The sequence below is a fragment of the Pyricularia pennisetigena genome, chromosome 2, assembly GCF_004337985.1.
Source record: "Pyricularia pennisetigena strain Br36 chromosome 2, whole genome shotgun sequence".
Classification (NCBI taxonomy): domain Eukaryota; kingdom Fungi; phylum Ascomycota; class Sordariomycetes; order Magnaporthales; family Pyriculariaceae; genus Pyricularia; species Pyricularia pennisetigena.
Window position 1 is genome coordinate 4,294,388 of NC_043741.1, and position 12,820 is coordinate 4,307,207.

Genomic DNA, 12,820 nt, shown 5'->3' on the forward strand with positions numbered 1-12,820 from the left:
TTTTTTTTTAATGCAGGTTCATTGGGTTATGCAATAGTCTGCGGCTACAGAATGTATGCCCCAGACTTCATTCAGTGCATAAGACATCAAGCTCGGCATTAATTAATGGGGTTTGCTCGCCCAGGACTATACCATGTCAGCGCTTACGGGAAAGGCATGAATGAATCTTGACATCGCAGGTTTTAGATGCATTGATTACCCAACTGGGCTGTACCCGGACTTGTACATACATACGACACGAGAGAAACATTTTCAACAACCCTGATAATAACGAAAAAAAAGGAACCAGAAAGCCAATGAACGAAAACCTGTCCGCTCTTTAGAAGCCGCGTGGTGGAACAGATCGGATATCAAGATTCAAAAGATAATACTAAACGAAAACTGTACTGTTACCGCAGCATGCTCCATGGCTAGCTATCTTATAAGCCCTAGGACAAAGGAAATGTGTGAAAATTGGCGATCAATTAGTCGCGCGCGCCTCAGAGATACAAATGGTGATAAAACTGGAAACCCAGTGAAGAAAAAGAACAGACGTTGCTATCGTATTGCTGCAAGACTTCCCAACTCATGAGTTTTTCACTGCGATAATGATGGTCAACAATATCAAAAACATGACGAGACCAAGCAAGCCCATGAGCTTAACATTTTTCCACCACATTTGACGCTTGAGCCCGCGGCTACGCACGCGGAACTCGCGAGCTGAGCCGCCGAGCCGGTCCGTCTTGTCGACCAGCAGGTCGATCCGTTCGCCGCGCTCGAGCAGACCCTCGATGTTGCGCGTCATAATGCCCCGGACATCGTCAATCTCACGCTGGGCGTTCTGTACGGCGTCGTCTCGGCCCTGGCGCGTGCTCCCAATCTCAACCATCAACCGGCGCAGCTCGCCGTTGAAGCTGGCGGCGCCGTAGTTGGGCTGATCGGCAAAGTCGGTCGAGTCGGGCGGGTACTCCTCCAAGAAGCGCCGTCGGATCTCAAACAGGTAGCCAAAGGGTACGCTGCGGCCCACCGACGAGTCAGCGATGACCAGGAAGGTCAGACCGCCCGCGCTGGCGGCGTGTGGGCCATGGTCCGAGGGCGCCTCGGCGATGTAGTGTATGTGGTGGGCGCCGTGCGTGTACGTCAGCTTCTGCGGAGAAGTGTGCGTGATTTTCGGCAGGACGAGGGACGCGAGCGACGATGTCTGTGACGATGCCGATGTTGTGCATTCGGCAAGGATTGTGCTGTTGTGTGCGATGCACGAACTGAAGCCGGGACGGAAGCCCCAATGTTAGTAAACCAAATGAAGGTAGGCTGTCGTGACAAGCCCCAATGTCTCGAACGGCCGGTCCAGCGCTTACTAGAGAAGAGGTGTAGGAGGTGTTGATGATGAGGCCATGATTGTTGATGTGTATACAATCGTTCGAACTTGTCGATAGGACGAACGCCTTGCGTAGGTGGACGTGAGATGGTTTGTAAACAGTGGCTAAGTCCGGCGGATTCCGTTGGCGCTCAGGGTTTGTTTCGTGGGGTACCGACAGATCTGATCATAAATTGCGAATGCGTTCTTCTGGGTATCGCTAACACAACAATGGCCGAGTTTCCTAGGTCGATTCAAACCAGATATTCTTAGCGTTTGGAAAAGCCCAAGGTTGACAACAGTATCGGAAAGATATTATTCAGAGACCAGCAGGGACGGGGGTTAAGTTGGGGAGGCACTAGGAAGACGTTGGAATCGTCATAAGTGCATGCATGCGCTGATTAGATAAGACCCCGGATGCGCCAGGTTCTTAATGGGGAGGGAAAGCAACCTTCCGTGCATACCGAATGTAAGCCCCACTTGGCGTGGCAAGGTCGGCACGGTTGTTGGACAGATCTAACTCCGCGTCCCCCTTATCGATATGTACTTTTTTTTTTCTCCGCCCCTGTCTGCTGGAGACCTGCCTTTTTCGACGTTGGCTGATTACAGCAGCAACAGTGCTACACTTTGTTGTAGTTAGCCGAACGCAGAAGGGGGCGAGATTGCACCTCGCTGTATTGTTGTCACTATTATTGCATGCGTCCGGCAGCAGCAGTGGCAAATAGTACGCTCACTGACTTTCCCGTCACGGACTACTGTCATGAAATCTCTCGTTCGCACCCTATCGAGGCCTACTCGACTGGTCCGCACTGCTCTGCCGATATGTACTCGGAAATTTAGTATCGTCCCGGCGCGGCCAAGGAGAGTACCCAAATCGAAATCGAAATCTTCACAGCCAACATCTTATAGTGGCTTGTCAAGCCCCTCGAAGTCTGCCGCCGGGACAGGTCACGCCGATGCGTACTACAACTTCCGTAGATTGGTGCAGAAACACTTCAACAGTCTTCTCGACAGGCTTGAGTCGCTGGACCCCCAAAGTGACGAGTACAAGGGTTTTGGATTCACGGGGTCACGCAACATCCGCATAACAGCCAAACGATTCACCGACGCTCTGGAGGCGAGCTTCAACTTGGCGGCGCATGGCAGTCACAGCAGGGCCGACAATCCATTATTCTGGAGCCTGCGTCATGGGTTTGTTACCGGTAACATTGGTGGGCTCAACAGGGAGATCAAGTACGCCTTCCGCAGCTTCGCCGGACATACCAAGTACAGCACTCCTTCGACAAATGTCCTTCCCAAGCTTGGTGACTTCCAGCACCCCACAGAATGGTTTCCCGGCACACGAAGCATACAGAGAAAAGTACATCTCCACGTTGGCCCGACGAATTCCGGAAAGACATATAACGCACTCAAGGCACTGGAGGGCGCAACGACAGGCGTGTACGCAGGACCGCTGAGGCTGCTGGCCCACGAGGTGTATACTCGCATGGTGGCCAAGGGCCGGAGCTGTGCTCTACTGACCGGTGAGGAACAGAGGTGGCCGGAAAACATTCAAAGTTTTGTCTCTTCTTGCACGGTGGAGATGGCACCGCTCAACTCACTCGTCGACGTGGCAGTCATTGATGAGATTCAGATGATTGCGGATCCGAATCGGGGCTGGGCTTGGACGCAGGCCGTTCTTGGAATCCAAGCACGCGAGCTTCATCTCTGTGGTGAGGAGAGAACCGTGGATCTCATCAAGAGACTGATTGAGAGCATGGGAGACGAATGCATCGTGCACCAATACAAGAGATTGAGCCCGCTGGAGGCGATGAAATCAAGTCTGGGTGGTAGTTTGAAAAAGCTTCAGAAGGGCGATGCGGTTGTCGCCTTTAGCAGGCTTGGTCTCCACTCTCTCAAACAAGGCATTGAAAAGCAGACGGGCAAACGGTGTGCTATTGTCTACGGCGCCTTGCCTCCCGAGACCAGAGCCGAACAGGCCGCACTGTTCAACGACCCGAACAATGAATACGACTACATTGTGGCGAGCGATGCTATAGGCATGGGCCTTAACCTGGAGATCAAGAGAGTCGTGTTCGACACGACCAACAAGTTTGACGGCTCAGAACGACGTTTCTTGGAGGATCCTGAAATCAAGCAAATTGGCGGCAGGGCTGGCCGCTTTCGCACTGCAGCCCAGGCCATACAGAGGGGGACGGAGGGCGACGAGGGGGGTGTCAGCAAAGCAGTGTCCCGTCCAAACATCGGTTATGTTACTTGTGTGGACGAAGCCGATTTACGGAGAATCCAGAGGGCATTCGAAGTAGAAGTGCCCCCGATCAAGGCGGCCGGGCTATTGCCGCCCGCGAACATCATTGAGAAATTCTCGACGTATTTTTCACCGGACACACCGCTGTCACACATTCTTCTCAAAATCCGAGAGGTAGTCAGGACCTCGAACGACTATTTCGTCTGTAATTTCGACGACTGGATCGAGATTGCAGATATCATACAGGCCTTTCCTATGCCGATGTCAGACCGCCTTGTGCTGCTTGCGGCGCCCATAGACATGAATACCAGGGATTTCTTACGAACTTGTGCCAAGTGCATATCCGAGATGAAGGATGGGCATCTTCTGAGCTTGGAAGGGCTCAACCTGGAGCTGCTTGACGCAGACGACAGGCACCTTCCCAAATTCAAGGCCCAGGAGCGGCTAAACAAACTCGAAGCGCTCCACAAGTGTCTCATTTTATACCTCTGGCTCAGCTATCGATACCAGGGCGTGTTTGTCAGCCAGGATCTTGCTTTCCACGCGAAGACGCTCGTTGAAAACAAGATTCGTGATCAGCTGGACAAGGTAGACTTCAGATCACAGGAAAGGATATTCCAAAAGAAGAGGATCGAAGCTTTAATGTTGAAGAACCAAGCCAGGAAGCAAGAGATGTTGCAGGAGGCTGGTTTGGTGGATGATGAGATGGATAGCCAGCTGGTAATTGACGCTTCGGCATAGCAGGCCGAGGCATAGGGGTCAGATGCTATTGGAGCGAGACTCTAGGTGCATCTTGTATATCATGGAACCTACTAGCACTTCTATTTTTTTGTATGTTAGACAATTTGTACGTGGCAATTGTTTTGTATGATAGAATTTGTTGAAAGGAATACCCCAGCGAGGTCTGTACTTGTACAATGGACTGATGGAAACATATGGCAGATGGATGGGTTGGTTCATTAGGTTTTTTTTTTCTATAAACATTCTAGCAATTTACCGCCTTCTTCTTTGTGTTGGATTGTTTCGCAGCATGATCTTATGCTTTCAAGGCTTTGTAAAAATTCTTAACCAGATGGATATTCACGAGCCTCTGCAGACAGCGATAGATCGGTATGATATCATTCCTTGGACAATACAGTTTAGCCTTGCCAAACTGCTTAGAAGTGGCGCTAACTTGGACCCCACTGCATACTCCACTGCAGCACCCTACTGGGCATTCCTACAGCAGGTCCCTACATTTTGGGGTTATATACTTGCGTTTTTCTCCCTAGCCTAATACCATGTTAATCGTATCCCACTCAACTTTCATAATTTCCATTTGGCCAGCGTCGCAAAACTTCATCAAACGGTGCTCACAAATTTGAAATCTGAGCGTGTCTCCGTCAAAGGCAAACAGTATAGTCGATTGGTAGACACTTGCGACCGAACCAGATTATTGCCGCGTCATTAGTCGCCTCCAAATAATCCCCCCTCACATCACAAAACACCCATCCCTGGTACACGCCCTCCTGGTCACATCAAGATGGCATCTAGCTCAGGAAACACGGCAGCGCCCGAAGCAGGCACAAGGCCGGCGTTCATACCGCTCGAGGCCAACCCGGAGCTGATGACGGAGCTGGTGCACGGCCTGGGCCTTAGCAGCGCCCTGCAGATGCACGACGTCTTCTCCATCGACGACCCGGAGATGCTGGCCTTCATCCCGCGGCCCGCCCTGGCCCTGCTGCTGGTCTTCCCCGTCTCGGCCATCTACGAGTCGCACCGCCTGGCCGAAGACTCGCTGCTGACCGACTACGCCGGCAAGGGCCCCGACGAACCCGTCATGTGGTTCAGGCAGACCATCAGGAACGCGTGTGGCATGATGGGCATCTTGCATGCCACCCTGAACGGCCCTGCCAAGAACTTTATCGGTATTTGAGATCCTTGTGGCCCACTTTCACTTGGTGGAGATTGAAAGCTAGTCGGGAGGTGATGGTAGCTACTGAGAAGAGCTGTGGACGTGCTAACCCTGCCCCCCCCCGCCGGAAAAGACGCCGGTTCAACCCTCGACAAGCTTATGAAGGACGCCACGCCGCTCGAGCCGGCGGCGCGCTCCAAGCTGATAGAGACCAACACCGCCCTCGCGCAACAGAACAAGGCGGTCGCCTCACGGGGTGACACAGCGGCGCCCGAGGCCACCGACGACGTGGACCTGCACTATGTCTGCTTCGTCAAAGCGGAGGACGGCACGCTCTGGGAGCTTGACGGCAGGCGAAAGGGTCCCCTTGCGCGCGGTAAGCTCGGGGACTCGGAGGACGTGCTGTCCGAGAAGGCTCTTGTGCTGGGACCCCGCAAGTTCCTCGAGCGTGAGGGAGGGGACATGCGCTTCAGTTGCGTGGCTTTGGCCCAGAGCATGGATTAGGGCGGTTCTTCTTGCTGGGCGGGCACTGAAGTTGTTTTACAAAGCCGGCCATCTCCGGGACTGATAAGACGACTGATTACCGAGGTCAGTATGGCTCATTAGGCAAAGGGACATATAGGTGTCAGAAACGCAACCAATTTTGACGCGACCTATAGGATATATCGGGATAAAGCACATTTCTAATCTGCCTCTACGGCCCAATGTTACGCCCATGAAAACCACAATCTGTTGTAGACCATGGAAATGGACAAAGTGTCTCCAGCATTGTAAACTCCAAGTGAACTTGATTTACTTCTGCTCTCAATCCACGACACTATCATGCATCTTGGCTTTCCTTTTCAGCTTCAACGGCACCGCCGGTTACACTGCAGTAATTTGAAGAGCTCGATGATTCTTCACACCCACGAAAGACTTCCTTATTGGTTTTAAAAAGGGCATTCTGCTGATCCGCCTTGACCTGAATCTGCGGTGATGGACCATGACTGCTGATAGCAAAGCATCAACACCTCATATCAACACTTCATCGTCATCCCCTTTCCGAATCATGGAATAAAAGCGACTCACACTGGCGAAGGGCCGTTTTTCAAGGACCCAGCAGGCTTGGAAGTCGCCGAAGCCCTGTGATTCTCAGTGGCACCACTGCCCATAACCTCGGACGGACCAAAATAGTCGTTGATGTAGCCGTGGGGGTCATCCTTGTATGGCCCCCTCTGCGGTGAGATTCCGTGATCCCACTCGAAGCTGCCGTGAGGCCCGCGCCTTATGTGCTGCGGCAGTATGTCGATGTTGGTTTCTGAGCCCGAGTTGGATCGCACCGCGGGGCGCGAGCTAGCCTGCGCTAAGCTCATGGTGTTGCTGGGAGTGATGGCTCTGCTTTGACCCGGATGGGCGAGACTGGGTGTGTCTGCTGCTGTGGGCATCCTGCCGTGCTTGCTGGCATCTGTGGCCCGCTGGTTGATGTTATTGGAACTTCTGAGTGTTGTAGCCATGGCGTATTGCAGTTTGTCTCGTGGCCTGGCTACCTAGGTATATATCCTCAACTCAAAACGGCGTCAAGTGGGCGGCTGGTTTGCTCGTAAAGATGGGATGTGCCACCCAGGAGATACGTCAAATAGGGAATGAATTCTGGTTCTATTTTAATATTGTAAAGTAATCATAATTTGGGATGGATTGTCAAGTGTATATCACTTCAAGCCCATATTTGTACGTGGTTCTATAAACCGGGTTTGGCTCACCAGCAATACTGGTCTCTTTGGTGGTATCATTCTCTGCACCGCAGTTCTGACCTGGCGGCAAATGAGGAAGGTATTTTACCTGGGGCCTTCCCTTCGTAGCTCGAACAGCTTGAGCTTTGAGGTTTTCCACATCATATGAGCCCATTTACTGTTATAGTGGAAGCTGTACTGTATATAATGAGAGCAGGTACCTGTAAACGCCGTCTAGTTTGCCGTTTGCCGTTTGCCCAAGGCATGCATGTCGCCAGAATCCTTCCTACTCCATGAGATACCAGCACTGGCAGGTGCCTAGCGGCACCTCGCCTGCCTAGACTAGGCAATTTATCTGGACAACAGATGAATCTCCTTCCTGATAAGATTTCAACGTCATGTGCGCTGTTCATCACTCTTACCCTCATTAAGACTTCAATGCTAATGTCCTTTGGAGACTATTCCAGAAACCCGCCACTCGTTCTCTCGACTAGCGGGCTGTCAGTCAAACGAGCGACAGAAAAGCTCGTGCAACAATTGACCGGCGATTCTTGGCACTGTCGCGTGGTATGAAACCACGAGCGAGCTGGATTTCTTGGTCGCTGCGCTCCGCTAGTGTGATTCCTTCGTGGATGTTTTCAACTATGGGTTAAGAGGAGAAATTTCGACGGCGTGAACAAGCGTCCAGCCAAAGGGCCGAGCTAGCTGTCGCAAGTTCTGTACCAGAGATTGAGAATGGGGCACTGGAGGCAGGTACGCTCTCGGGTGTGGGGCTTCGGGTCGGTTCCGGGGGTCTTTGATTCCAGCGTGTCCTTGATAATTTCGATTCCGATAACGACCAGAAAGTACAATCAAAGCTTGGTTTGCAGAGACCATATCACTTCTTCGCCGGATCGCCGTCATCCTCAAGTTTGACATAATCACGCTCCCTCCGTCTGATTTCCGGGATCTGCAGGGTCTATTTTCTTGCTTCGTAGTGGCGTCGCCTGGCACCATCGTCCTCCCCGGGCAGGCATTGAGTACGCATTGCTGAAGATTGATGCTTTTCTGACAACACAGTCCCTATTTTACAGCAGCTAAAAAGCCTCGCACGAATGGTTCAAGACATAGTCTAGAATAAAGTATGGTTTTTTCTGTCATTCACCAAGCCCTGCTCCTTGTCGATTTCGGACATTAAACTCATCTCTCCAAATACTACGTTTGTCCCTTGTTACAAACATAATACAATGCCTTCGTCCGACTGTCCCATTGCCGCTCGGGCTCATGCAGTACAGAGCAAGGGTTACGGTTCAACCCATATTGAGCTTCATGATTACATCTAATGTGCGGATAGGCACTTCGGCCACATCGGCAACCTCACCCTCAAGATTGACTGCTGTTGTTCACCGAGTCTGTCACTTCAGTTGATCAGACGCAGTATAGAACATTATTGGGCGAGCAACAACGCTTTGTGTTCTTGACCTATCCCGTCAAAACATGTACGACTGCCACAAGCAGGTTGAGGCCCTTCTTTCAAATACTCATTGCTTGGCTGTCGATACTACGCGATGGTACAATCCGTGCTTTTCATGCTTGACACGGCATCATTACGGTTTATGGTGGATGTCAGCCACCGGTCGAGAGCCAAAGCACCCGGCGTTTGTCGTGTTTCTTCGCGTCGACCCTGCAACTTGACGCCAATTCACCACTAACGTATCACCGTTCCTGATCTTTACCAGCCCGCCAGCCTAAAACGGCCAAGGTTGCTCCAAGCTAACCGTTATGCGAAAGCCCGAGCGCTTGTTAAAGAGGATGGATGTGTAGTGCCTTGATTTTGGTCATTTGGTGAGGTCCTTCAAGTGAAATCACTTGCCACTATACTAATTCTTTTCTTCGTCTTTTTCTAGTCCCTTTGTTTCTTCTGTTTCCCTTTTTGCGTCTTCGTCTAAGTATCTTATATGTGGTACCTTTTCTCTTTGTTCTTTTACCCATTGTCTCGCCCTAATTTTATCATATATCTTCCTGTCGCCGTCCTATCGTTAATCAGCAACCTTTGCGTCAAGCTGATACTCATAGTTTTCATACTTTCCTACTCTGTTCCTCTTCTTCAAATCAATCCTGTGCTGGACTGGCCGGCTGCTGGTCAGGTCGCTACCCGTATCTACCTCGGGCAACAGACCGAGATATTCTGCGCGCCTTTCCATACTTCCCACATGATCCACCCAGCCGCTTTGTAGTGCGGCTTTTTTTTCGTCATGGGCTTTTTGAGCTTGTTTTCTAGGAAACGGTCGTCATCCAAGCTCTCGGGTCGACTGCTCAAATCACAAGCCTATGATGCCACAATAGCTTCGGAACCACCGCAGAGGGGTTTGTGACCATTATCCAGAACTACGTTCGGGTGGCCTAGGAAGTCGGACGTGGCTGACACTATTCATCATAGGTGCATATCCCGTTGCTGGCAATGGGCCAAATGTTTTAGACACCCTATCCAAGTCAGCCAAGTTCAAAAGCACTCAATTTCCGCTCCATTTTGACATAGAAGACGCCTGTGCCCCTTCTCCCCCGGTCCCACGTTTTCGAGGAGACGAGGCTCCACGACCAAAGACAGCGCCCAACGGTTCGAAATCAGGGGCAAGCCCGTCCAAAGACTCGTCAAAACGTCAAAGCACATTCAGGGGACGCACTCTGTCTTTCCGCAAATCTCGCGTCATCTCAAACACCACCCCAGATTTGCCAGATAAAAGTGCGACCCCTGAGTTTGCCCAGTATGGGCAAGGTTTCGTCCAAGTCTTCCCTCCGGGGCTGCCATCCCTCCCGGCTTCGTTGCCAGCGGTCACTTCGCCCATCGAACATGCACACAGACGAACCAAGTCCATGCTCAGCGATGGCGGCCGTTCTGTTGATTTGTTAGATGCTCAGTCCGAACTATCACCGCAAAGCCCAGACTTTAGGACGCGTGTGGAAGCGGCCGGGTTTAGAAGTTTCGGCGAAGATGTAGCAGACAGAAACATTGCCATGAGTCTTGATTCTAGCCATGTCAAGGCATTTTACACCCCGGCCGCCGAGAACAGGACAAGACCACCCAATAGAGATCTCCCATTGACCTCGGTCTCGAAGGACAACCCCAAATCCTCGACCACGAGCCGCAGCCAGGCGGGGAGTCTGGCAAAGTCGCCCCCTCTTCGCCTCTTCCCGGACCAGACTCCTTTGGCAAAGAATGGAGCTGCTTCCAAACCGGCAAAGGATAACAGTGGCTTGCTCCAGGCATCCACCACTGGGTTGAAACGTCAGGGGAGTTTATCACAAGGCACTTACGTGCCTTCGGGGTCGACCTCTGGGAATTTAGCCAACAGCTCCGCCAGGATGAGAGCGCAGAGTCTTCACAGAGCCGCTCCGTCCAAAGATACCAGCACGCCCTCTTTGCCCGACCGTCCAGCAACGAGCTGGGATCCTCGCAATGACGACGCGAGCTCGCAAGTACCCCATTACATTCCTCGAAGACAGGAGGAAGATGCCGAGAGGTGGAAGAAGTCAAAGATACCGGTTGCTACGCCATTTCGGCAGTCGACCCATCCGGCCACCAAGTTTCACTCTCGGTTCCAAACCTATCAGCCCAAGTCTGACGGCAGACCTGGCACCTCCTCGAACGTTGGGTCAGTACCGAGAACCTCCACTTCCGCGGCTTCAGATCCGCGCCCGTCCTCTTCGAGGGCGAACAGCGGCCATGTCCTGGAACTCCCAGCGTCATTCGCCGTGAGCGATGGCTCGGACTGGTTTGCAGGCTTGGATGATACAAAGTCAGCGCCCTCACCCTGTTAGTTTTGCCATGCTAATTTCGTCTTCAACTGCGCGAAGTCGGCCCACCGTCTAGTTCACTCGGAGCCGAGTCAGATGTGCTAACCAGGTGCGCCCCGGTGGCCTCACAGGTGTGAGTATATCGCATACGCACAGTGAAAGGTCAGAACCCAGAGGCCGCAGATGCCCAAGGACCCAAAGCATGTTTTCGCTGTCCCGGCGTGGGGGTCTCGAGGACATTTCCGAATTCGTTCCCGAGCGCACAAGTAGTATAAGAAGGTGGTCGATGGGATCCGATACGCTCAGCACGTCTTCTCTAGGCTCCTGTGTACATACCCCTCGTCCCCAGTCCGTCCTGACACCAGAAACCTCGATCGATCTCAGCTTCCAGGGGATGAAAAAGTCTGTTTCCAAGGCTTCAATTCACCCTCCTCGGAGCAGAGGCTCAATCTACTCCACCAATGCACAGGGAATACTCGAAATAGTCCAAGACATCCCAGCCAACCATGGAAACGACCATAGAGAAGATTTCAACATTGATGACTACGTCTCCTCTGACGACGACTCGTTTGTGGCGCCGCGGCATCCGCGAGTCCAGGATGGAGAGAACCTCCTGTTCAGAGACGGCGGATATGGTGTATCTCAGCTACCTGGTCTGAGCCACAGCTACGCCACAACGGAGCCGGCGTCGGCACCAGTTGTCCGTGGGCGGGCTCCTCCTGTGTCCATGTCAAACCATTCTTTGGAACGGTCGTCGAGTAAGAAGAGCCCAAGGCTCCCAGGAAGAAGCCTCGACTCAATTGCCTCGGTTTACAGCACAAGAAAATCTATATCGAAATCTCATTCGCGCTTTCGACGACCATCGATGGAGGTTGACGACAGCTCTGATGGGGAAATCGACAGCCTGAGAGACAGACATGGTCGTCCTCGAGAATCTCGGCAACAATCTCCGTCCCATAAAGGTCAAAATGGCTTACGGCGGCTCTCTGTGACAGCGGTCAAGTACGATAATAAGAGCAATATTGAAATCATACAGGCCACGAGGACTTGCGTGTGTGGCGCTTACGCCGATGAGCCAAAGCCGGAGAAACCAAAATCATTCGCAGCAGCCCGCAGACGGAAGCAGGAGAAAATAAGGGAGCGAACCATGCAGCTGGCGCAGCGCGGCAGAAGCATCAATTGAGCTGTTAAGGAGGAAAGCGGTTGAAGTTATCAGCTGGAGGAGAAGGGTATTAATGTAATATACGACCTTGATTCAACTATAACCGTGACTGAGGGAGGGAAGTGATGGCAGGAATCCCATGTAGACTTCTGGCTATAGAAATAGTCCAAATTAATGTTCATTTGTAGATGGAGACTGTTCGCAGCCTCGACTTTCTATTCTGCAGTATGTTATATTGTCATATACCCAGCCACCTGCGTGAGCGTGACCCTAACCCTGTATAAGCCCTTGGACAGATCAAGTGGGGACTAGGGTAGTCGGCTTTACCCCGAAGAGTTTAGTCGAGATGTGAGCGGTCGTCCACCCTTTGTCAAATTGACCCCTCCCTCAAGACCTGGAAAACTGAACTTGGGACGCATGGACGACGATTCATTCAGCCCTACATACATCAAAACAAACACCCGCTTACCTTTGACATTAAGTGAGCTCTAGTCTTGTATTATTCGCCATTTTCCAGCTACATTCACTCTATTTTTTTTTATCGACAAGAATAAGGAGGCTTAACCCACAACATCGAGAAATGGTGAGCACCTTTTTATCATCACCTTGTTCTTGGGCGAGACGCCAGGGCTATGAAAAAGACCCCTCTCAATCCATGTCCGGGGGGGTTTTTGGTTTCGTATAGGCCCGGACTAGG

General features: G+C 52.0%; 6 protein-coding genes across 6 annotated transcripts; 4 read left to right on the plus strand and 2 right to left on the minus strand.

Moving 5' to 3' along the window:
• Positions 1–565: 565 nt before the first annotated feature.
• Positions 566–1,375, minus strand: PpBr36_01195 (uncharacterized protein; the record flags this gene model as incomplete). Its single annotated transcript, XM_029888383.1, has 2 exons — positions 566–1,241; positions 1,338–1,375. 2 exons carry the CDS (start codon positions 1,373–1,375, stop codon positions 566–568), a joined length of 714 nt encoding a protein of 237 aa, XP_029752682.1.
• A 721-nt stretch (positions 1,376–2,096) lies between these two features.
• PpBr36_01196 (uncharacterized protein) lies at positions 2,097–4,325 on the plus strand (the record flags this gene model as incomplete). Its single annotated transcript, XM_029888384.1, has 1 exon — positions 2,097–4,325. One exon carries the CDS (start codon positions 2,097–2,099, stop codon positions 4,323–4,325), a length of 2,229 nt encoding a protein of 742 aa, XP_029752681.1.
• A 781-nt stretch (positions 4,326–5,106) lies between these two features.
• Positions 5,107–5,982, plus strand: PpBr36_01197 (uncharacterized protein; the record flags this gene model as incomplete). The annotated part of the gene is made up of 2 exons (XM_029888385.1): positions 5,107–5,491; positions 5,612–5,982. The coding sequence occupies 2 exons, from the start codon at positions 5,107–5,109 to the stop codon at positions 5,980–5,982; spliced, it is 756 nt and encodes a 251-aa protein (XP_029752680.1).
• A 316-nt stretch (positions 5,983–6,298) lies between these two features.
• PpBr36_01198 (uncharacterized protein) lies at positions 6,299–6,971 on the minus strand (the record flags this gene model as incomplete). The annotated part of the gene is made up of 2 exons (XM_029888386.1): positions 6,299–6,464; positions 6,547–6,971. 2 exons carry the CDS (start codon positions 6,969–6,971, stop codon positions 6,299–6,301), a joined length of 591 nt encoding a protein of 196 aa, XP_029752675.1.
• An 870-nt stretch (positions 6,972–7,841) lies between these two features.
• On the plus strand, positions 7,842–8,206 carry PpBr36_01199 (uncharacterized protein). Its single transcript, XM_029888387.1, has 2 exons — positions 7,842–7,940; positions 8,030–8,206. Exons 1-2 carry the CDS (start codon positions 7,923–7,925, stop codon positions 8,105–8,107), a joined length of 96 nt encoding a protein of 31 aa, XP_029752674.1. The 5' UTR covers positions 7,842–7,922; the 3' UTR covers positions 8,108–8,206.
• Positions 8,207–9,421: 1,215 nt separating this feature from the next.
• PpBr36_01200 (uncharacterized protein) lies at positions 9,422–12,144 on the plus strand (the record flags this gene model as incomplete). Its single annotated transcript, XM_029888388.1, has 3 exons — positions 9,422–9,533; positions 9,607–10,980; positions 11,093–12,144. The coding sequence occupies 3 exons, from the start codon at positions 9,422–9,424 to the stop codon at positions 12,142–12,144; spliced, it is 2,538 nt and encodes an 845-aa protein (XP_029750590.1).
• Positions 12,145–12,820: the final 676 nt, after the last annotated feature.